At 39.0% G+C, this 25,718-nt stretch overlaps 1 protein-coding gene across 8 annotated transcripts in view; it reads right to left on the bottom strand.

Moving 5' to 3' along the window:
• The window catches only part of NRF1 (nuclear respiratory factor 1), a 131,046-nt gene that overhangs the window by 43,195 nt on the left and 62,133 nt on the right, over positions 1 to 25,718 (bottom strand). For all 8 annotated transcript variants that reach the window (XM_090287505.1, XM_090287508.1, XM_090287507.1 and 5 more), the window contains one exon: positions 17,414 to 17,554. In XM_090287505.1, the coding sequence (XP_090143631.1) occupies positions 17,414 to 17,554 (141 nt within the window). The remainder of the gene's footprint in view (positions 1 to 17,413; positions 17,555 to 25,718) is intronic.

Below are 25,718 nucleotides of genomic sequence, written 5' to 3'. Positions count from 1 at the left end.
ATTTGTAGATACAATTACTGTATAACTGGAAAACCCAGAGAATCAAGTGGATGGCTACTACAAAAATAAGAGAATTTAGCCCTGGTGTGTGGCTCAGTTGGTTGGAGCATTGTTCCATGCACCAAAAGGTTGCTGGTTCGATGCCCAGACAAGGCACGTGCCTCGGTTGCGGGTTTGGTCCCTGGCTGGGGTATGTATGGAAGGCAACCAACTGATGTTTCTCTCACATCAATGTTTCTCTCTCTCTCTCTAAAAAATCAATGGAAAGATGTCCTTGGGTGAGGATTAAAAAACAACAACAACAACAGAATTCAGTAAGGTGGCCGGTTACAAAAATATATGAAAATAATTAGGCTTTACTTATTAAAAGGGAAAATAACCCTAAAATTCTATGAAGTTTCAAGTAAGCTAGCCAATGACTATGAGTGTGACACAGAGAGATAGTTAAGTGCGTGTGCCTTAAAAACATTATGAACTTCATTCAGGTTTACTTTACAAATTGAATCCAGACCAAACAAGTGGTAAACCAGAGGCAACGGCCATTCTTTAGCTCCTGGCACAGTAGCTACTTTGTGAATGTTCTTAATTGCTGACAATGATTTCTGGCAAGAGAAGCGGTTTATCAAGTAATGATCTTTCTCCCCAGGCCTTCTGCTTTCCTTTTAACCTGGAGATCTATAGCAATCCAGAGCTAAGCCGCGTTGGCCAGCTAAGGACACGTCCACACCGCCTCTACAACTTAAGACCAAAAGGAGAGGACAACTCTAGCAATGAGTCAGACCCAAGGGCATTGGCTTGTAGTTGTAAAATAGAAAAAGAAAAAAACCAGAAATGGGAATATTAATGTATTAATGAGAGCAGCAACACTTTTATACTGAAGAGACTAACAATCAAGTGTACTTATTTCAATATTATTTTATCAGAAAATGATACTAATGATCACATAATAGGGAATCACGAATCCAAATCAGCAATGTTTACCTAAGAAAGAAAGCCATGGTTGACGGTATTTACATCGCGAATTCTTGTGCCAAGCCTGCCATTTCACCTCTCTTTCTAAGTCCCCTCTCTCCCAGACAGTCTCCTGCCTACAGGATATGATATAATACACTCCACATATATTTGGCTCTGCAGCATCAGACAGCAGGCTAATAGAAATGTATCCATTTGCAAACCCAGGCTATCAGCTGGCTCATGAGGTCATTCCTTCAGTTATTTTAAGAAAGTGCATCTCAAAGTCATTTTTCCCTTTATCCTGGCTTCCTGGGAGAGTGTCTTTTTCTAGCCTCAGAGAAGGAAAAAGCTTAATTCTGACACACAACATTTACGTTTCTTCATATAAAAAAACAATGAGTCTTCTCAGGTGCATAAAAAAAATTAACTGATACCACAGACTTTTATAAGTCTCCCCCACCTTTTAATCCCATTAACAGTCTCCAAAAGGAGAGTTCTTTATATCCATACTAAGTAGAGTCTGAAGATAATGAAATAAGAAGGTTACACATCTCTAAATTAACAAAGGACTAGTGTCCAGAAAGAACAAGCTGTTGAAAACACTTGGCTGACAAGAGTCTGCTAAAATCCTACTCGGAAACCCATACATTCTCCAATTCTGATGATTTTCTCAGTTTCCGATCCCCCAGCCATTTGCACCAATAGCTTCCCGCGCTCCTTGGGTCTGGGTTGCCCTGACACCTGGCTGTGGACACCTTTCCATCCTCTCAGTCTTACTTTGGCTCTCTCCTCACCCCAGGCCTTCTGCTGGGTTTCAAGAACTTATTGGTCACTTGAAGCGTGACCACAACACCAGCCAATTCACTTAAGCGCTCCATTCCCTGTCTCTCCAGCTACTTGCCTTCCCCACGTCCTTGTCCCGCCAGTAGAGCCCCACCTCACTTCCCCAGGCACCCAAGCTCAAAACTACAGCTTTACTTTTCCCTTTAGCAGCCCCCTAGCCACTCATTGCAAGTTCCATTCTTTCTTCTTTGAAATGTCTGATACTTATCCCTTCTTTTCCAGTCCCCCCTTCACAGCCCAAGGCTAGTGTATCCTTCTATTTGGCTTTCTTGGGGAACTCCTCTCTCTTCCTTATCACATATATCCTTGACAAATAGGTTCCCTAAATGTTGCATATCTCCAAGGCTCAAAATCCTTCAAATGGCGTTTCATTATTAACAACCAAACTTGACTCTCCTGTCCAGCTTTGTTGGCCCCCCACAATTTGACCTCCCACTACCTCCAGTGCACACTAATTCCCACCAGGCTGCCTTGGTCCTCAACTAGGCAAGTGTGCATTATCTTACGAACTGCTGAGCGCATTCCTGCTTCTATGCCTTCTGCTATGTTCTTCTTACTGGACTTCTTTCTCATGCTACTATTCCAGTGCCGCTGCTCACTCCTTTATGCTCAGAGAGTTCTACATCCTTTGTGAAATAAATTTTGACCACTTTTTGAGTCAGCTTTTTGCATACATCAGTAAGAACACAAGCTTTAGACTCAGAGTTAATTGTGGGCCTCAACTCTCTCTGAATCTTAATTTTGTCAATTGCAAAAGAATAATGATAATGGAAAATATACAAGGTCAATTGAGAGAATTAGAGATAGCCAATAATACATAGAGGCTTTGAATTAATGGCAGTTTTAGTTTTACTATTATTATTATTACTTCAGTTATCTGCCATCTTTTCAAATTCAAAGAAATAACCAACTTTCTGAAAATGGTTTCTAAACACACTGTGATATGCACAAAGACATCTATCCTTAGTTTTTCAAGGCAGATTTAGTGAAAAAAGGCAGAAGAGGGCCTAAGAGTAAGTTGGTATGTATCTGTATAAACATGATTGACGATGAGAAATAAAGAATGCTACAATCAAGAAGGAACCAAGTGACCATAGCAGGCCAATTCCTTGCCTTGAGGAAGCAATCTATTACCAACTGACCTCAATACATAGGTACTTTAGGTGATTTGATCTGCTGTATCTTTGAGCATTAAAAAAAAAAAAAAGTGTTCAAGCAGATTACTAATGGAAATCATCAGAAAATGGGACTGAAGTGTAATCATAATTAGAGAAAAGAGGGAACCAGGAAAACTCTCAAAGATGTTTTGTGTGCTAGAAATCTTGGGGGGGGCAGGGATGTTTCAAACTCATAGGAAGGAGAGAGTCGAGGCTAATATGAAGGGCAGGAGAAACAGAAGGAGCACAAAGGTGTTACGTCCACAGGCAAAAATCCCATTATGGTAAAAAACAGAACCAGAGAGAAATGAACTATTGGTGTACACGTTCCTATTCAAAGGCAGACCTTAGCTTTTTAAAGTACTAATTACCAAATGTACAAACTTCTCCTATATCAAAACAAGAGGTAAGAAGCACCTTCTATAATAAAAGTTCACTTTTCAAGTCTGTACACTTTGGGGATGAAGGATCTTAAAAATGTAGAGATAATCTGGTTTCATTGAAAAAGGCAATTTTCTACCAGACTATCTTTATACTGTCCCAAGTAAACAATGCTAAGACTAAAGGGACTATCAATAAGGGAAATGAGCTGTCCAGTAGAGAAAGAGTTAAATGATTCCTTTCCAGAATTCAGCACAGTGCTCTCATTACCAGTTGGATTAATTACTGGTCCTGGAGAGTTTTGGAAACCCACGCCACTCAATGTGCTTGTTAAAGAAGGTTTGTCTTTAATCCGCAGGGGAGACAATCAACAGGATCAGCAAAGGTAAAGCCTACCCTCTCAGGCTGTCCTCTAATTGGACCACAATAAGCTTTCCTGCCCCTTGTTCTGACTTTAGGGCTCTAGATGGGCTTAAAGTGCCCAGCTTCGTCAGTAAACACACCCAAACCAGCAAAGAGTAGAGAATACCACTCTGGCCGGGCCACATTCAGCAAAGAAAAAGAGATATCAAATTCATGCCAGTGGCAGTCAAAGGAAAGAAGATGTGGAAACCACAGATGGTTTTGAAAAGAAAAAAAGAAAAGATTTTCTAAAACTCTAAAAAGTTTAACCTGGCCAAAAATGACAGTAATTCTTACTCTCCTCAAATTTTCTGCTTGTAAATTCAGTTAATACTCTGTTGTCCAACATTGCATTATCTTTATATATTCCCAAATACTCTTCTCTCATTCTATCTTTGTTCTGCATGTCTCTAGTCTAGGGATTTTGAGGTTCTTGATGTCCACTTAGGTTCAGTTAACCAAGAAAAGGCCTTTCAAACCAAAATGTTTGCCAACTACACTTCTGCTAAAGAGGTCAAAGAGCATGTAATATATTTACAGAGAAGGCAGCTGAAATCAAATGGTGTTGAAATGTGGCAGAGAAGGAAAACTGGAGAGTTTTCAGACTGTGGCTTCATTATTTCCATTTAAATTATGAACTTCCAGGTTGAACAGACTCAACCACATTCAAATAAACAAAAGGCATTAGGGAGGAAAGGCAAAATGATTATTTTGCTCACTATTTGGAATTGTCTGTACCATTGAACTCAGTTCACAGAGATAATGAAAGTACCTTTCCTTATTAGAAACGCCAGTCCTATATCCGCATTCCCTAGCAGAGCCAGCAGAAAAACTGGCTTCTCTATCACATTTTCCTATAAAACACATTCCTATAGCAACATGGGTAGAATAACTTTGGTAATAAAGTTAAGTTTAGAGAATGCAAGGGACAGCCAATGAAGATACTCATTTAGAGACTCCCCTTTCAAGTCAATACTTTTGCTCCTTACCTTCACACTCACCAAGCTATCAAAGTGTCTTGCTCTCATTAATCAAATGCTCTTAAGATTCTGCCTTCTCTTTGAAAGAGTCTCAGACTGGTCGATTTCTGCTAGCTTGTCCCAGATTTACTCTTTTGTACAAAAATTTAAATAACATAAAGTCAAAGTCCTCTTTTCAACCTACCCTCCCCCATTCCAGTCACCTGTCCAGAGCACAAAGGGTACCATGTTGTACACATTTTACTATAACTCACTTTTCCCACTCAACATATTGCCATAGGGATCTTCTCATGGTAGTATATCTAGAATAATCGCATCAAAAAAAATAATTGCCTAGTATCTAAGGTATAGATTTTTCCATTTTATATTAACTATTCTACTGATAAACATTTAGGTTGTTTTACAGTGCTTGTACATGCTTCTTTGTACACAGGTGTGCAGAATGTATTTCTCTAGCGTAAAAGTGGAACTGCTGGTTAACAAGGGTATGTGCATTTAATATTTCAAAAGATACTGCCCAACTGTTTTCCAAAAAGACTACCAATCCGACTCACACTAACAGTGTAGGGCAACCCTCATTTTTCCCCACACCCTCCCTCACATTTTAGTATTACCAAACTTGCTTTTTTTGGCTCATTGAATGTGGGAGAAATTTTTTATTTTAATTTTTAATGTGTTTTATTGATTATAATGTTATATTTGTCCCAATTTCCCTTCCCTCTTCTCCCCTCCACCCAGTGGACCCCCTCCCTCCAGTTGTCCCCCCCTTTTAGACCATGTCCATTAGTTGTGCATATAGTTCTTCTCAACCTGTCTATTCCATTCCCTCCTGCCATGCTCCTTAATTCCTGTATCATCTCCCTCCCTCTCCCCCTTCCCCCTCCCTGCTGACCTCCCCCCAATATGCTCCCCATACCTATAGTTCTTTTTCCACTCTCGTTGCCTATTTAGTTTGCCTTTGTTTCAATTCCCTAGCTTCTGTTATTGTTTCTTGTGTTGCAGTTTTCATTTGTGTTCATAGTTTTGATCCTCCTTTTTCTAAACCAGCCCCTTTAACATCTCATATAACAGTGGTTTGGATCTAATGAACTCTTTCAGTTTTACTTTGTCCTGGAAACACTTTCTCTGCCCTTCTATTCTGAATGACAATTTCACTGGATAGAGTATTCGTGGTTGCAGGTTTTGGATTTTCATTACTTTGAATATTTCTTGCCAGTCCCTTCTTGCCTGCGGGGTCTCCCTTGAGAAGTCAGCTGATAGTCTAATTGGGACCCCTTTGTACATGATTCTTTTCTTCTCTCTTGCTGCTTTTAAGATTCTCTCTTTATCTTTAACTTTTGACATTTTGATTATAATGTGTCTTGGAGTGGTTCTCCCTGGGTCCAGTTTTTTTGGAATTCTCTGTGCTTCCTGGACCTGTAAGTCTATTTCCTTCCCCAAGTTTGGGAAGTTCTGCTTTATTATATTTTCACTTAATTTTTCAATTTCTAGTTCATCTTCTTCACCCTCTGGCAAACCAATGATTCTTATGTTGGGCCTTTTATAGCTGTCCCAGAGGTTTCTGATCCTCTCACCATTTTCCTTGCTTCCCGTTTTTTCTCTCTGCACTGGTTGACTGTTCGTTCCTTCTTTGTGTTCTGGTTTGTTGATTTGAACTCTGGATTTTATTTCCTCACCATCTGTCTCATATGTGGTTTTGTTCCTTTCAGTATGAGTGTTTTTCGATTCTTTCTCATCTTTTCCCAGATCTTTTGTTAATTCTGTAAGCCACCTGATAACAATGGCCCTGAACTGAGCCTCTGACAGGTTTCTTATTTGTTCATCTGTCAGGTTCTTCATCTGTTGCCTGGTGAGCTACGCCACCGGGATTTCTATAGTTGTCTGCCTCATTTTGACAGATGCGTTTTGTTTTCTTGGGCCGGCTATAGGGGGCAGTGCCTGTGTACTCGTCACAACTCAGCGACCGGCGCCGATCCGCAACCTTTTTCGCTGCACTGTGGCCCTTTGTCATCACAACCCAGCGACCGGCGCCGATTCGCAACCTTTTTCGCCGCTCTGTGGCCCTTTGTCATCACAACCCAGCGACCGGCGCCGATCCGCAACCTTTCTTGCTGGCGCTTTGTCGTCACTGCCCAGCGACCAGTGGCGATCTGCAACCTATTTCGCAGCGCTGTGGCGCTTTGTGTGGGGGCGGGGGTCCAAGATGGATTCCCGCAGTTATTCCGCTAGGAGACCGGGATCCGTCCTCCTGCCCCCTGGGCCTCACTGTTCGAGGCGATGTGGTGGCTGCTTCTCCCAGCGTTGGGGTTGCGAGCTGCCGGGGGTTCGACTGCAGCCGGGATTGTTCTCCCTGCCACTGTCCCTGGTGCGACCGCAAACAGCACCGCCCACTTTCGCTCTTACCTGCCCAAAGAGCGCCGCTGGTTTATAACTTCATACGTTGGGCTTCCGTGTAGTTTTATTTTCTGGAATTTCTAGTTATCTTTTGTTTTGAAGTAGTTGTATTCCTCTCTAGTTGTAGAGGGAGACCGAGCGCGTCCGTCTCAGCCTCCATCTTGGCCGGAAGTCCTGTTTATTTTAATTTTCATTACTAATGAGGTTGAGAATCTTTTTATATGTTTACTGATTTTTTTCTTTTGTAAACTGGTAAGAATGCTTTTGCTTATTTTTCTAATTATCTTTTTCTTAATTTGAAGAAAATATTAATCTGTTCTGGATATTAAGTCTGTCATATATTTGCAAATATCTTCCCCTGGAGGCTCGCGGTCAGGCAAGGCACGTCACGCGCAGAGGCTGCGCGCAACGAGGAGGCGGTCCAGAAAAGATCGAGGCGGAAGCAGCGTCAACAGCAGCAACGACAGCCATCTGCCTTCACCTGTAACAAGTGCGGCAGGGATTGTCACTCCCGAATCGGACTGCACAGCCATTCTCGGCGGTGCAGATAGACTCTCAAGAAGCTACGCCATAGTCTCTCGAGACGGACGGCTGCCGCCGCCGCCGCCGGTCTAGTTGTATCCTGAATATGAAATGTATGAGCCTATCCCCTTTCCTTTAGTGTTCCTGAATATACCTTCATTTTTTTTTACTCTACTCAAAATAAGCTATGTTCCATTTAAGAGAACACCCAATTTCTTGTTACCTTTATATTCTCTTAATCTCATCCTTTCTACCTAATATTTACAGAATGTGGAAGGCATCACACACTTTTAAAAATAATTTTAGACAGTAAGAAAATCCTACTTGGCATATAGATTCCAGACACTACATAAGGAGAAGCAGTTTCTCCAAGTTGGCTGCACAGTGGAATTGCCTGGGGAGATTAAAACTACAAATGCCTGGATCTCATCCCCAAAGATTCTGGCTTAATTGGTCCGGACCATGGCTTGGCACAGATTTTAAGTTCCCCAGGTGCTTCTACTATGCAACAAGTTAGAGGACCACTAGAATACTTTTTACCCAGCTCTTCTTTAAAATATTTTTCTAATTTGGGGTAAAATATACACAACATAAAGCTTATTGTTTAAAAACAAATTTTTTTATCCTCACCTGAGGACATGCTTATTGATTTTTTTTTAGAGGGGAAGGGAGGGAGAGAATGAGGGAGAGAAACATCGATGTGAGAAACACTGATTGGTTACCTCCTGAATGTGCCCTGACTGGGGATCAACCCTGCAACCCAGGCACATGCCCTGACTGGGAATCGAACCTGTGGCCTTTTGGTTTATGGCACAACACTCCAACCAACTGAGCCACACCGGCCAGGGTGAACTTACCATTTTACTACGTACAATACAGTGGCATTAAGTACATTCATAATTTTATACAACCATCACCACTGTCTATTTCCAGAACTTATTCATTATGATCCAAAGCAGAAACTTTGTACCTATTAAGCAATAAGGCCCTATTCCTACTTTCCCCAGCCTCTGGTAACCTCTATTCTACTGTCTGTCTCTATGAACTTGCCTATTCTAGATAGCTATATAAATGAAATCACACTATATTTGTCCTTTGTGTTTGGCTTGGTTCACTTAGCATAATGTTTCTACTCTTTGAGTAGAAGAGGCCAGACCTATGCTTTTTCAAAACAAAACAGCACTCAAAAAACCTAAATTGAAAATTAATGAATGTTTTGTAAGTAAAACATGTCAAGCCCTGTGAATAGCTTCTTCCTAATGAAGCAATCACTCTGCTGAATGCTTCTGAAGGTTTCTTTGAAAACTGGTGAAGAATTACTGTCCTGTTGCATCATCATTCCAAGGGAATATTAAAGCAACAAATATTGCCCCAGGGAGAGTAAGAGGCGGACAGTAAGTTCAAAGTCGGGCAAGGGAAGAGAGAATGCAAAAAAGAGTGCATTTTAACCAATAATACTGAACTGGTCTTTCCAGCGATATCTGTTCTATATTTATAATCTTTGCCTGGATCTCTTCTAACACAAATTCCCCGAAGATGTACAACCTCCCAAGAACAAGAGAATCCTATAGGATTCCAGTGTGGTAAAAAGGAGAATTGATTTTTTATTAGCAAAATCATAATTATTGTTTAAAGACTCTTCATAAAAGATTTAATTCCTTAAACTCAAAGTACAGCCTGGGAACCAGCAGCTTCGGCATCACCTGGGAGCTTGCTACAAGGCAGACTCTCAGGTCCTGCTCCAGACCTACTGATGCACAGCCTGGCACTTAAACAAACCAGACTCCTATGCATGCTGAGTGTGAGGAACACGATTAAGCTTATCCTCTGGTCTCCAGTCTGAAGTATTCTAGAAAATTTTTGCTAACCTGGCTTTCAAAATCTCTGAAAAAGATGACTTCATTGTTTCACTGTAAATGAATTCTGGCGTTACAGAATCGATACCAAATTAAGAGTTCTGCTAAGCCTATTTCAATCTCTCTCACTTCTTATGTGTGGCGGCAGATATGGGAATTCTATCTAGCCAGCACTCTTCAAGTTGCCTGGTTTCCATTCTCGTCGTCGTCGGCAGCCGTCCGTCTCGAGAGACGATGGTGTAGCTTCTTAAGAGTCTATCTGCACCGCCGAGAATGGCTGTGCAGTCCGACTCGGGAGTGACACGGTATCTGTCTCCTCCCGTGTTGAATCGACATCTTGCGATGACGCTGGAGTGTCCTCTCCAGTGAAGCTGAAGCTACAGAGCCTGGGCAGGGTGATATGGAGGGTCTGCTGTTGCCCATGCAGCAGACCCCCCCTCTCTTCGCAGCTGAAGGGTCCAAGGGAAAGACGGAGTCAATACAGCTTGGCTTCAGGTGCGCCGCAGGAGTTGCCGGTGTTGACTACAACGTCAAACCGCCTTAGGGACTCCGGCTCCGGATTTTCTGTCGGGGTTTACTCCCTTAGCCTTTCCCCTAAAGAGGTATGCCGCAAGGCAGCGGAGGTTTTTTGGAGTCAGAGTTTTCCTTCTCTGATGTGCCCTGACTGGAAGATCGAACCAGCGACACTTAGCTCGCAGGCCGACGCTCAATCCACTGAGCCAAACCAGCCAGGGGTACCTGGTTTCCATTATATCACTAAAAATAATACAGAGCTATGTGTTTTTTCCCACATGTAAAAATAACTTTATCAAGATCAAGATATATTAATAACATGAAAAACAGAAGCTTTTCAGGTAAACATTTTATTTACCAATATAGATTTATACTTTTCAACATAAACAAACAAAAAACAAAACTACAGAACTGTTCCCTAGAAGAATCAGGACATTCTGTTCACACAGAACTTAAGACATTCTGTAATATGTAGTTTCAATGTCTGTTAGGAGACAATTGTGATATTTGTTAGAGCAAGTCAAAAAATTCTTTTAAAACAGTAAATGTTTAGTATAGATTAGCTGAGATACTCAACCTGAATGATGGTCACAATATAGTTTAACAGGAGGGAGGGAGAAACACTGGTAATATGGACTCAACCCTAAATTCTGTTTCTTGTCACTAGTGTGCTACATAAATTGCTTCCTCTCCTTATGCCTCAATTTTTCAATGTTATCACCTGTACTGTCCCATTTCATTGCTAAGCAAAATAAAAACTCAATGCTTTAAGTGAAAAACAAGTGAGAAATGGTATGTTCAGGTTATTCAAAAGTTAACATATGTAACATTATAATTAGTATCAATGATTAGTAATAATACCTTTGTGTAATGCCTTAGTTTTCAAAGCACTTTCCCATGTACCTCATTTTTCTTCCTCTTGACTCCATAAGGTAGGAGGGCATGTATTATTCTCACTTTCAGGAGATAAAACTGAGAACCAGGGCTACTGTGAGGTAGAACTGGGACTAGAGATGAGATCTTCTAATAAACCATGCCAACTTTCTAATGTTAAAAGGACACATTTAAGAAAAAGATCAAAACTACAAACAATAGAATGACAACAAACTCACAACTATCAACAAATGACTCAAAAAACAAACAAACTAAGCAAACAAGTAGAACAGAAACAAAAACCACAGATATGGGGATCATCTGGAGGGTTATCAGCGGGGATGGGGAAGGGGAGAATAGGGGAAAAGGTGCAGGAATCCAAAAGCATAACTGGTAGGTACAAAATAGACAGGGGGGATATTAAGAATAGTAAAGTAGTGGAGAAACCAAAAGTCTTATATGCGCGACCCATGGACATGAACTAAGGGGGCGGGGGTGGGTGGGTGGTTGCTAGACAAAAGAGAAGTACCAGGCAGAGGGGAGCAGATGGAGAAAATTGGGACAACTGTAATAGCATAATCAATAAAATATACTTAAAAAAAAGAATTAAATTAATGGGATATATAATATTAGAACTATATTGAATTTAATTTACACTCTTTGGTGATTCAGAACTCATCCTAGGATCATATACAGAATTATATTTGTAAGTTATCTATATAAATATGTCATCTCCATAGCATTCAATGCAGATACAATTACTAGAGCTGTCTGGTTAAACCAAGTCCAACTCTATTACAGTGCACTTTTACAATCCCGGAATTTCACCACTTCAAACAAGTCATGAATTACCCATATGGTCTGAACTCTAAAATTATTGTCCAATTAAACTTACTTTGTTCTTTATGGCTAGAGACCATATCTGAGCTCTGCTTCCTTGACTATTAAATAGGAATTACATGTATACTTGGAGGACAAGGATTAAAGGAGATACCTCTGTAACAAACTTAATAGTGTGTCTTCCAACACACAGTAGCTACAGAAGAGGAAAATAAAGAGGAAAAAAAAGCTCCCGACATTTTCCCCTGAACATTAAGTCTTTGGATAAAACAAAGTAGAAACATCATCAAACTTGCACTTAAAAAAATTCAATTTAACTATTAAATATGAATATTTTTTGTTTGTTTCTATGGTTATAAAAGTAATTCAGGCTTATTAGACCGAAACAATTGAAAATCACCCAAAATGCATCATGCATAGATAATCACTATTATTACTTCGGTGTACATTCTTCTAAAGTTGCACATTATCAGACACACAGAGGTAAATTTTGTGTGCGTGTTTTAAACAAATGAGATTAACTCAGTTCTGTATTCCCTTAAAAAAAAAAAAAAAGGCTAGCCCCCACCTAAAAAGAAACAAACATAAAACGGCCAAAACCCCTCATTAGAATACAAAAGAAATTTTATTTTACAGCCGCTGTCTATTTGTGAGTCTGTCTCTATTTTGCTTGTTAGTTCATTTTGTTCATTAGATCCCACATGAGTGATATCATATGGTACTTGTCTTTGACTGGTTTACTTTACCTAGCATAATGCCCTCCGGTCCATTCATATCGCCGCAAAGGGTAAAATCTCCTTTCTTTCATATGGCTGAGTAGTATTCCGTTGTGTAAATTACCACAACCCACCCCCCCTTAATCCTCACTCCAGGACACATCTGTTGATTTTAGAGAGGAAGAGGGGGAGTAGAGAGAGAAAAGGAGAGAAACATAATGAGAGACTATCCATTGGTTGCTTCCCATTTGTGCCCCAACTGGGGACTGAACCTGCAACCTAGGTATCCCTGACTAGGAATCAAACCCACGACCTTTTGGAGTACAGGACAAGGCTCCAACCAATGGAACCACCAGACCAGAGCTCTTTCACAGCTTTTTACATCCATGGTGGACACTTGGGCTGCTTCCAAATCTTGGCAATTGTAAATAACACTGCAATAAACATAGGGATGTGTATATGCTTTCAAATTAGTGTTTTGGGTTTCTTTGGATAAATTCCCAGAAGTGGAATTGCTGGGTCATAAGACAGTTCCATTTTTAACTTTTTGAGGAAATTCTATACTGCTTTCCACAGTAGCTGCACCCACCCACATTCCCACCAACAGTGCATGAGGGCTCCCTTTTCTCCACATCCTTGTCAGCACTTGCTGTTTGTTGATTGACAATAGCCATTCTGACAGGTGTGAGATGGTATCTCATTGTGGTTTTCATTTGCATTTCTCTGATGATTAATGAAGTTGAGCATCTTTTCATATGTCTATTGGCCATCTGTATATCCTCTTTGGAGAAGGGTCTATTCAGGTCCTTTTCCCATTTTTTAATTGGATTGTTATTTTTGGTGCTGAGTTGTATAAGCTTTTTATAAATTTTGGATATTAACACCTAATTGAATGTACCATTGGTGAATATCTTCTTCCCTTCAGTAGGTTGTTTTGTCATTTTGATGCCAGTTTCCTTTCTGTGCAAGTTTTTTAGTTTGATATAGTGCCATTTGTTTATTTTTTTCCTTTGTTTCCCTTGCCTGAAGAGATATATCAGAAAAATATTGTGAAGAGAAATGTGAGTTTTTACTGCCTATGTTTTCTTCTAGAAGTTCTATGGTTTTAAGTCTGACACTTAAGTTTTTAATAATCCATTTTGAGTTTATCCTTGTGTACGGTGTAAGGTGGTGGTCTAATTTCACTTTTTTGCATGTATCTGTCCAATTTTTCCAACACCATCTATTGACTAGACTATCTTTACCACATTGTATGTTCTTGCCTCCTTTGTCAAATATTAATTGACTATAAAGGCATGGGCTTAGTTCTGGGTTCTCTATTCTATTCCATCAATCTGTATGTATGTTTTTATGCCAGTACCATGCTGTTTTGATTACTATGGCCTTGTATTACAGTTTGATATCATGTAGTGTGATTCCTCCAACTCTGTTCTTCTTTCTCAAGGTTGCTGTGGATCTTTTGTGGTTCCATACAAATTTTTGGAATATTTGTTCTAGTTCTGTGAAATATGACATTGATATCTTGATAGGAATTACATGGAATTTATAGACTGCTTTGGGTAATATGAATAATTCTTCCCATCTATGAACATAGTACATGCTTCCACTTATTTCTATCTTCAATTTCTTTCTTCAGTGTCTTATAATTTTCTGAGTACAGGTCTTTTATATCTTTGGTTAAATTTATTCTTAGGATTTTTATTTTTTTAAAGCAATTGTGAATGGGAATGTTTTCTTCATTTTCCTTTCTGATAGCTCATTATTGGCGTATAAACATGCAACTGACTTCTAGATATTTATTTTGTATTCTGCTACTTTACTGAATCCATTTATTAGTTCTAGTAGTTTTTTGGTGGAATCTTTGGGTTCTCTATGTACAGTATCATGTCATCTGCAAATAATTATAGTTTTACTTCTTCCTTTCCAGTTTGGATGCCCTCTTTTTTCTCTTTTCTTCTTCTTGTCTGATTGCTGTGGCTAGGATCTTCAGTGCTATGTTGAATAAGAGAGTCAAAGCAGACATCCCTGTCCTGTTCCCAATCTTAAGGGCAACACTTGTAGTTTTTGCTCATTAAGTATGATGTTGGCTGTGGTTTTGTAATATATGGCCTTTATTAGGCTGAGGCATGTTCCTTCTTTTCCCACTTTGCTGATAGTTTTTATAAATGGGTGCTGGATTTTATCAAATGCTCTTTTTCTGCATCTATTGATAAGATCACATGGTTTTTATCCTTCATTTTGTTTATGTGGTGTATCACATTTATTAATTTGCTGATATTGCACCAACATCGTATCCTGGGAATAAACCTCACTTGATCCTGATGTATGACCTTTTTAATGTATCACTAGATCTGGTTTGATATATTTTGTGGAGGATTGGAAAACAATTTCCAACCTAATAATTAAACTGCTTGCTCTAATTTTTTTGTGGTCATCAGCCAATTTTCATAATTATCTGTATCCATAATAATTTAATGTAATCAAAACCTCAGATTATTTCAACCTAGCATATCAAGTGTGAGAAGGAGAAAAAATGCTCATCAGAAGCCAGGAATCTACCTAACACAGTATTCTTAATCAGAAGCTTAGTCGGCTTTAGATGTACTTTATCTACAAGATACAGAGTAGATTATATCAATTAGGTTAAAAAAAAGAAATCACATGTTTTCTTTATGTATGTATGAGATTACAGAAAAAAAGTTTCGATAATGCCTTCCTTTTGGAACCATTACTTAGGTATCCTTTAAGAATTCACAGAAAGCCCTCAATTTAACTTTATATTTAAAAAATGTTGTATTATTTCAGACCAAGTTCTAGTACAGACTTAGGAGAAAGAAAAGTGCCACCTCCTGAGCAGCAGCATCAATGTCTTGTACTAAATGAATCCCACTCAGGACACTCACAATCCAGTTACCTACGACACTGGATTCATTTTTGCTCTGACCCTTAGGTCATTCACTAAACAGATACTGACGGAGTGTTATTTAGAACACAGCTGTTATTCAGGTGCTCGGCAGCTATACTGGACCACAGCAAAGAGCAGAAACTAAGTGCCTGCTCTCAAATTCAAACTGGAGAGACAGACCACGGACAAGTACAGCAGGTCCTCGAATAATGCCATTTTGTTATAACATCGATGAGATGCCACAGGAACCTAACTCTTGCTTATATCAATTAGCCTATAGTAAAACTGGTTTCCTTATATGTCATTTTGCTTAAAGTTGAAAAACCTATCAAAGATGTTTAATGGGGACTTACTGTATAAGTGTTAATAAATGAGATAATTTCAGGTAGTAATAAGTGTTATACAAAGACAATAAAATAGGGGATGTATTAGGTAGTGACTTGGTAGGAGGAATAGATGAGATAAGAAAGGGGGTGATATCTGAGCTAGATTTTGAATAAGGTAATATCAATCACACAATGTTCTGGGAGAAAAATGCTGCAGGCAAAGGGAAAAGCAAAAGTAAAAGAATGAACTTGGGTGTCTGACAAAAAGAAAGAGGGCTAGTTTGGCCACAGCACAGTGACTGAGGGGGAGAATGGGAAATGAGGTTAGAAGAGGGAGATTATATAGGGCCTCACGGGCCATGGCAAAAGCTGAATTTGATTTGAGAAATAGTGGTAAGCCACGAAAAGGCTTAAACAAGAGTGACAGAACCTGATTTAAGTTTTTAAAAAAGACTCTCTGGCAGCTCTGTCAAGCATGGGCTGCAGCAGAGCAAGAGTGGCAGAAAGCAGATCAATAGAACTGATCAACTGAAATAGTCTATGTGAGAGATGCTAAAAGCTGGGGCTACGGTGTGATGGGATCTGAGAAAAATAGTCAGATTCAGGGTTAGAGGTGAACTAACATGTCTCTCCAATGAGTCAGATGTGATTGGTGGGGGAGCGAAGGCAAACAGGGGAAATGAAGGATTTACTCCTATGATGGGACCAGAGCAACCAGGTGGACAACGGTGCCATTCACTGACACCATTTGGAGTGGACAGTGGAGTGGGGGCATCCAAAGGTTCTGCTTTGGCCACGTTAGTACTAAGGATCTTACAGTGGTATACGCTGGGGTATAAACAGCATATAGATGGGATATAAGGTCCACAGGACAGGATGAGATCACTTGGAGAGAAACTGAAGATAGAACCCTGGGACTTGCCAATATCGATCAGGTGAGAAGGGGCAGACAAACCAGCAGAAGAGCTAAGAGGGACGATCCCCTGAAGTAGGAAGATATGTAGGAGCATGCAGGTCACAGACATGTAAAGAAAGTGTAAGCAACTGTTAAATGCTGCTGGAAGACTGGAAAAGGAAAGAAAACTCACAGCTGGATTTAGCAAGATAAAGTATATTAATAAAGAAATAAGGTGAGAAAAGATCTTATAAAAAGGCATTTGCTTTTGCTTAAGTTATCACTTTCAAAGCTAAAAAATTTTAAAAGAAACAGTCTCAGCAAAATCCCCGATGTATACTAATTTATCAGGCTAAGTACATTGTGACTTCCCTTCTAAAAGGAGAAGGAAGGGAGCAATGACTCAGTAAGGTGCCCTTCTGAGCTTTCCGTCCTCAGTCCCTGGAGAGGGGAGATTTCCTTGGCAGTCGTGTGGTGGGTTTCAGAATTTACATGGGCAGAGGAGCAGCTCAGCCCAAAAGAAACAAAAAGTTTACTTGCCCTACTTGACTGTGATTCATCAAAGTCCTAATAATCTCCTTTCCAAACCATCTCCTAGCTAAAAGTTTCTTTAGCTAACCCAAGGGCCCAAGTGAAAGTAAAAACTGCCAATCAAAGGAGGAAACCACATCCATGCCCCCCCATGGTGGGAAGCATTCTTCTTGCATGACATTTTCTTCTCCTGTTTTACTATCAGCTCCAGACTGCATCTCGCTCTGATGATATCGCTGAGGACAAAACTAAGAAAAGTCATCTGAGGCCCACCCACACCTGTGCCTCTTGTCTCTGTGTCTCCTCCTCACTTCCCGCCCCTTACCTGGGTCATTTTGTCCACAGAGACTGGAATTCCGTCGATGGTGAGAGGTGGCAGCTCTGAGTTAACCTCCTGTGGCACTGGGGCGTGTTCTGCCAGGGCAGACTCCAGGTCTTCCAGGATCATGCTCTTGTACTTACGCACCTGCAGGGAATTAAGGGCAGAAGTAAACAAGATGCCCAACAACCAGGGAGGGTTGGTGCCAAGCAACCAGCGAGTGGGTGGGGCTGGCCTCTTTCAGCCATGACAGAGCCCTATGAACAAACTCTTCTACAACTAGCAGACAAAAATACCCGCCGGCCCCAAAGACATCACAATGCCCAGAATTAAGTGAAAAGATGATGAAATTACAGGTAACAACAGTAGAAAGGAGCCAATGAAAAAGCTTCGCAGAAATACTGCTTCTCGGTTAAAATCACGTTTTGTATCAATGCTGGCCCTGTCACCTGTTCCAGATCTAATAGGAATGGCATTCATTACACGGCATTTCCCAGGCCATTTCATAAAACCTCACTGTGGCAAACACCAAAATCATTTTCAAGATTGCCAAAAACTTGTCTCTAAAACTTCTGTTAGTTTCCAGCAAAGCCAGACTACCAAATAGATTGGAGATTCAACTGCATAAGAGGCTGAACTGAAAAGCAAAAGAGGAAAAAAAACAAAAGATGATTACCGTAGCTGGTGTCAAAGATGCCTCTATTAGTAAGGCCCATGACCAGAGAGAGCCCCACAGGTCAGGTCCCCCTCCTTTCTGGTACTTCCTGATGACAGAAGTGAACTGCAAACCCAAGATGCCTCTGTGGCTCTGACAAGACCAGGTCTGAACCAGATTTGTTCTGAGTCCATTCTTTCCACTACTAGTGAAACGTCTCTCTAAAGGCTAAGAACTAAGCAGCACATTTGTACACACACCCATTCTTCTATCATGAGCAGAAATGGTAAAGAGATACTGGATCCTACAACCACCAATAATAGCTTCATTCACTTACAGGAATGCACAAGGGAATGAGAAAACCTTTGGGGCTAACAACGAAGCCATGGAATTATGAAAATGTGACAACATGGAGTAGAAAGTCAACTTGCATTCAGGTCTCAAGCCATAAACTTAAGGAAAAAAGGGGAAGAGAAAAACGAGATTTGTTCAGAAATTACAACATTGTTTGAGTCCTGTGTTTTCTGTTAAGTGGACTGGACTCTCAATCAGGCAGACACACTTCCTTGTAAGTACCTCATTATTGGGATTAAAAAACAAAGATTCCCATACTCTACCTCAAGCATGTGGAAAAGTAAAAATTATTGCTGGCCATGAAGTACAAGCTTTGCAGTTACAAAACCTTGCATACAGGTCAAGAACAAAATGGATAAAAAAAATAGCGCAAACATGTAGAATCATCATCATTCTAGAAATTCAGTTTTATTATGGTTTCCAATTAAAAAGAAAGTTTCAAAAATTTTACCAAATTATTGCAACATAAGCAGCTGGTGTTGCCATGGCAACTTTAAAAATTTATATTTTCTGTATTCTAGGTTTCTGTACCCTATGTAGAGTTTTTACACTACTACCCACAGAAAAACTGAATCTTATAACCCTAGGTTCTGGTCTTTGAATTTTAATGTATCAGATTAAATCATTATATTAGTATGTAGGCCTACATAAAGAGTTAATGATAATAGTATAAAAATAAATTTCATTGTGCTGGAAATACCTGGCATTCAAAGACAGGAAATCATTAGATTACTACAATATGTTTCAAACAATTTCATCCATTTTTATGGGTCAGTTAATTCCAGGGATTCATATTCCCCATGCTGAACTTTACATCCCTGTGACTATTTTGTGACTATCAATCTGTACTTCAGGTCCATTCATATTGCTGCAAAAGGCAACATTTTCTTCTTCTTTTTTGACAGCCAAGTTGTACTCCATTGTGTAAATGTCCCATAGTTGTTTTACTCACTCATCTATTGATAAACACTTGGGCTGCTTCCATATCTTAGTGATTGTAAATAATGCTGCAACAAGCACAGGGGTGGTTATGTTCTTTCAAGTTAAATGTTTTGGGTTTCTTTGGATATATTCCCAGAAGCGGGAGCACTGGGTCAAAAGGCAGATCCATTCTTAATTTTTTGAGGTGTCTCCATAATGCTGTCTGCAGTGGCTGCACCAACTCATATTCCCACTAACAGTGCAAAATGGTTACCCTTTCTCCACATCCGTGCCATACTTGTTATTTGTTGATTTATTGATGATAGCCCTTCTGACAGGTGTGAAATGGTATCTCATTGTGGTTTCAAATTGCATTTCTCTGATGATTAGTGATGTTGAGCAACTTTTCATATGTCTATTAGCCATCTACTGTATGTCCTGTTTGGAGAAGTGTGTATTCAGGTCCTCTGACCATTTTTTATTGTGTTGATTGTTTAATAATTCATTTTGAGTTTATTCTTGTATATGGTGTAAGAAAGTGTTTTCATTTTTTTTTGCATGTATTTGTCCAATTTTCCTAACACTATTTATTGATAGACTGTCTTTTACCCTACCGTGTGTTCTTATCTCCTCTGTCAAATATTAATGACCATGGCAAGGGTTTATTTCTGCGGTCTGTTTTGTTCCATTGATCTCTAAATCTGTTTTTATGCCAGTCAATGCCTCTTGATTACTATAGCCTTGCAGTATAGTTGATATCACGTAGCAACATACCTTCAATTTGGTTCTTTTTCAAGATTGCTGTAGCTATTCAGGGTCTTTCCTAGTTCCATATAAGATTTTGCAATTATTTGTTCTAGTTCTGTAGAATATACCATTGATATTTTGATAGGAACTGCACTGCATCTATAGATGCTTTGGGTAGTATGGACATTTTAATGATGTTAATTCTCTATCTGTACCATAACACAGTACCTGCTTCCACTTCTTTGTATCTTCTTCAATTTCTTTCTTCAATATCTTATAATTTTCTGAGTACAGGTCTTTTACCTCTTTGGTTAAAATTATTCCTATTTTTTTTTTTTATTGTAAATGAGATTACTTTCTTAGTTTCCCTTTCTGATAGTTCATTACTGGTGTACAAAAACACAACTGATTTCTAGATATTTATAGGATTGGCCAAAAACTTCATTTGTTTTTTTTCCATAAGATGGGTCTAGTAGCGCTTAGTTGCCTTTAACTTCATTTGAAACAATTTTGTTAGACTGTATTGTAACAGCTGTCATATCAGTATGCATTAAAAAAACAACTTATCAAAACTGGTGAATTTTTGTATAGCCATTTTAATACTGAAGAAGGAAGAAACTACACAACATTTTCAGTATATTATGCTTTATTATTTTAAGAAAGTTAAAAATGCAACTGAAATGCTGAATAAAAATGGTGAAAGTGAACATCCCTGTCTTGTTCCTGATCTTAAGGGAAATGCTTTTAGATTTCCATTGTTGAGTATGATGTTAGCTATGGGTTTGTTAGTTATCCTTTAAACAAGTAAGTAAATAAGCATTATTTCTTTTACTTTACCAGTTTTTAAATATGCTTTCACATTTCATGTAAGCTGAAGCCATTTTTAAAAAGCCATATATATGAGTGAATGGCTTAGAACAAGAAATCATGACCTACTTCAGAGACCCCTTATCTACTGGGAAGGTGGAATTTAAGAAAGCACAAGGATGGTTTCAAGGAGCTGGTGATAATCTCAGAACTACTACCTCTTTACCTCTGTGACTGTGACTAGTTTCTCTACCTATAGGACTGGTCAGTCACATCCAGTGTATGCCCATCTAAATGCTATGGATTATTGACTGAGGAAAGGGCTCCACCTTCAAAAATCCCATAGTTCTTCTGAAAATAAATAAAAATTCTCTCTGTCCATCAGCAAAACTTCTAGGCCTATTCCTATAAAGCTCAAAAAAGTAAGCCACCCTGAGAATGCCCTCAGGCCAGAGCAACTTCAAAATCTACCATTTGTCAATGCTTTTCAGGAATATTATATGTAGGGGGATAATAATCAACATTCTACTGATCCCCAACAAGGTGGGTATTATCCTTATTTTATACATGAGAACCCTGAGCCACAGAGAGGAAAAAAATCAATGTAGGGAATCACTCAAAAACAGTTTTCACAAAAGTGAAGTTTTTAGCTACATATGCCCACTCTGTTTAATACCAACCCATAGGTAGGACTGAATTAGCCTAAATGTTGGTAACTGTTTTCTATGGGAGCCACACTTTCACTAAGGATGATACTCAAAAGGACCAAAACACTCAATGAAGTTGTTCTGAAAGTTTTTCTTTTTTTTTTAACTTGCTTTGTTTTAAAGAGTAGAGGTGTAGAAAGACAAAGGTTTTAAATTGCAGAAGACATTAGATCTGAAGGTAGTAGATTCCAAGCATCTTAGAGAAACTGAGTTTCTGTGTAAGGGAATCTCATTCTCCATCATAGGCAATGGCCTGTTCCGAGAGTTCACCTGGTTTTAAGCTTTATCACTGCTCCACTTTACCAACACAGACATGGTATACGTCATCTCTGAAGCTGGTAGCCTCTCCAGCCACCCATCTACCCATCCAACAAACACTTATTACTCATCCACTGTGTGCTAGGCACTGTGCTGACAAAAGCCTGGGGACAAACGGCAAGCAAGGTTACCAGTCACCATGTTCCATTACTGTGCGTATTCCGGCCTGGCGGAGAAGACAATCACAAAAATAAATGTATAGTTATAAACTGGGGCAATTACTATGAAGAGTGACAACATAACCTCACAGAGCTTTATTTCTCAAGGTCTTGATGTAGCCACAATGTAGATTAGAATTTAGAAATCAGAGCTGCATTTTTCAGTGGCAGTGCTGCCAAATGTCTAACAAGCTTTGCTCGTTCAGCAAACATCACTGAACCACTCACGACAGGCACAGTGCCCGGCACTGGGAGCATGATGGAGAACAAAGTAGATTTAGACCCTGCCGTCTTGAAGCGCACAATCTAGCTGGGGACAGACATTAATCAAATAGTTACACAAATGAGTAAATAACGTGTATTTGTAGTAAGTACTGAGAGGTGTTATGAGTCTTAGACAGAACAAGAGGTTTTAATCTATGCAGGGAATCAGAGAAAGCTCCAAGGAGGAAGAGTCGACTTAGCCAAGTTCTTAAATATTAGTCAAAGTTAATAAGGTGAAGAAGGTAAGAGAGAGTGTATCAGAAGAAAGAGCATACAAAAAAGCGTGGTGGAGGGATGAAGCAGAGTTTGTGCAAAGAGGGTGAACAAAGACTCGAGGCTGCAGTGGAGAGAGAAGCCGGGAGGTGGGCAAGAAGAGGCTAGAGACAGGTGGGAGGTCAAGCAGAGAACTCCTACTAGTTAACAAATGACGGACACCACTGTTGTTAGCTGCGGTTACAGCAACGGAACCAGAGCAACGTGGGCCTATTTAAGAGATTTAGGAAACGAATAGAGAAAATAATGAATAAACTGTGGAATGAAGGAGAGGGAAGGGAGGTGTCAAAATGGTTCTAAGTTCCTGACTTGTCTTACTGAATGAGAGGGACAGATAATGGAAAGAGACATGAATTATTTCTTGGTGGGGAGAAGACTTAAATTTAGTTTTGCTTAACTTGGGGTACTATTAAAATATCCAGGAGGAGGTTTTTCTCTTTCATGTTTTCTTTTAGTTACAATCTTTTGGAAGTATTGTTGTGTCTGTTTTGTGTTATTTGTATCTTCAATATATATGAACTTTTCTGTCTTCTTTAAAAACTACATATAAACATATGCACATATAAATGAAGTTTTTCACTCTTATTTCCTACTATCTTTTGCCCCATCACTTACTCACTCACCTCACCTCCAAGGTGCTCTGATTAATCTCTTCTCTTAGTTCTGTAGATCTGACCAGGAGGAGGAGAAAGAGGAGGCGCACATTTGCTGTTCACCAGCACCAGAATAATGCCCTTTAAACTGCCTCTGTTCCTCCCCAGAAAGGAGCTAGTAGTAGCTCCAGCGAGTGCTTGTTTGTAAACAACCATCCTGACCTGTCACAGGACTGTGGAGAACTCAAAGTTAGTTCTATTTGCTTCCCTTTAGAAGAGAAGGCAAAGACTAAGAAATTGAGGTTAAATTTGGCCCTGGCTGGTGTGGCTCAGTGGATTGAGCACTGGCCTGCAAACCAAAGGGTCACCAGTTCAAATCCTAGTCAGGACACATGCCTGGGTTGCCCGCCAGGTTCCCCACTTGGGGGTGTGTGAGAGGCAACTAGTTGATGTACCTCTCTCTCTCCTTCTCCCTCCCTCCTCTCTAAAAATAAATAAAATCTTTTTATTAAAAATGAGATTAAATTTCAAATCCCATATTAATACGCTGGACAAACCTATGAGATACAATTCTCTATCACCTTGAACACAAACCTACAGACTGAATCCTGGCTATTATTCAGAAACTGGGGAATCTTGGGCAAATCACTTAATTTTCTGAAATGAAATGAAAATAATATACCTACATCTCAGGGTAACTGCCAAAATTATTGAGACTACATATACTTTCAATGTTTATATATAAATCTGCTATACTAAACAAACACTAGTTATAACAATCCTTTGCACTCAACAACTCCATAAACATGTAAAAAATGCAGATTTACTTTTAAAGTAGGATCAAGCTCTATGCATGGTTCTATAACCTTTTTTCACTTAATTCATTTTCACCATATGAAAAATGTTACTAGAAAGATCTAGGTTATCATGTTTAATGGCAGTGTAGTAGTCCTATATCTATGGATGAGCCATCAATTTATCTAACCAATCCCTTATCTTTGAACTTTTAGGTGACTCTCAAGTTTTAAAAACATTGTAAATAGTGTAGTGACTATATCCTTGCACATACACGTCTTTGCTCATTTACTCAATTATTTCCTAAGGATAAAATTTCAAAAGAAAACTGGGTTAAAAAGTGTACATTTGGGGCACTTTTTTATACCAAGTTGCAAAATCTGCCTTCCAGGAAATTACACCAATGTAAACTGCCTGTCTGACATGCTAACACTGCAAGTTATACATTTTCCTTTTCATGTTTGCCAACATGAGCCATGTAAAGTGGCTTTTTAACTTCCATTTCTTTGAAAAAAATTTTGTGTTAGACATCTGTATTTGCTCCTTTTGTTTATGTCCTTTTCTCTTTTGTCTCTTTTGCTTTTGAGTGTTTAAAAACAATATAGGTTTTAAATTAAAAAAAGTCAATATACAGAAAGGGGTAAAGAACAATAAAATAAATGCCTCTACATCCACCATCTAGATTCAATAATAGCCAACATTTTGGCATAATTACTTTACCTGCCATTACACACACACACACACACAGTTTTGGAGGCTAAACACTTAAAAGTATACTTTATGTATTTGCAAGTTTTCTAAATACTTTAGCATGTATCTTGGAAAAATAAGGACATTCTCATATATAAACACAATACAAGTATAATCTCCAACAAAAATAACCTAATTCCTTAATATTATCTAATATCTAATCCATATTCAAACATATCTTTGGGTCTTTATTTATCTGTTTATATTTTTATTGATTTTTGACATTTCTTTATATATTAAGTATATTAATTAGTTCACTAGTTACTATGTGATCTTGGACAAAATACTTAAGCTTTCAAACCCTCAATTTCTACATCTGTAAAGCACAGATGATAACAGATATATACATCTAGGATTACTGCAATGACTAAATAAAAAATCACACAGTGCTTAGTAGAAAGCAGGCACATTGTAAATATTCAATAAACTGTAATTGTTATTATTTTTTAAAATTATCCAGTTTGTTGTGAACCATTTAACTTTGTTTACAGTGCCTTGCTATACAGTATACCCCAATTGTGGGCAAGGAGCTAATTTGGGTAGAACACAGTATGAAAAATGAAAAACACTGGAAAATATATGAAAATGTTCAACCTATTAAAAGCCCAGTAAATTTTTAAATCCCCCTTCAACAAACTCTTAAAACTCTCCCTCTCTCTCCCCCTTCAGATTTCCTCAATCTGAAATCCATACTCTAAAGATGCACAGCCCTATTGAATTTTAATTTTCCCAGAGTTTTCAGCAGCCTCCAGCTAGAAGAGCAAAAAGGAGGAGAATAATGATGGCTTCATGAAGCCATCCACACACCATCATTATTCTTCCTTTTTGTTTTTCGCCAATACATCCAATTAGGTGTTAATATCCAAAGTTTATAAAGAACTTATGCAACTCAACACCAAAAATCATACAAAAAACTCAATCGAAATAAAAAATGGGAAGAGGACCTGAATAGACACTTCTCCTAGGAGG

The sequence above is a fragment of the Furipterus horrens genome, unplaced genomic scaffold (genome assembly GCF_987537825.1).
Source record: "Furipterus horrens unplaced genomic scaffold, mFurHor1.1.pri manual_scaffold_9, whole genome shotgun sequence".
NCBI classification, from domain to species: Eukaryota; Metazoa; Chordata; class Mammalia; order Chiroptera; family Furipteridae; genus Furipterus; species Furipterus horrens.
This window is presented reverse-complemented; position numbering and strand designations above follow the sequence as displayed.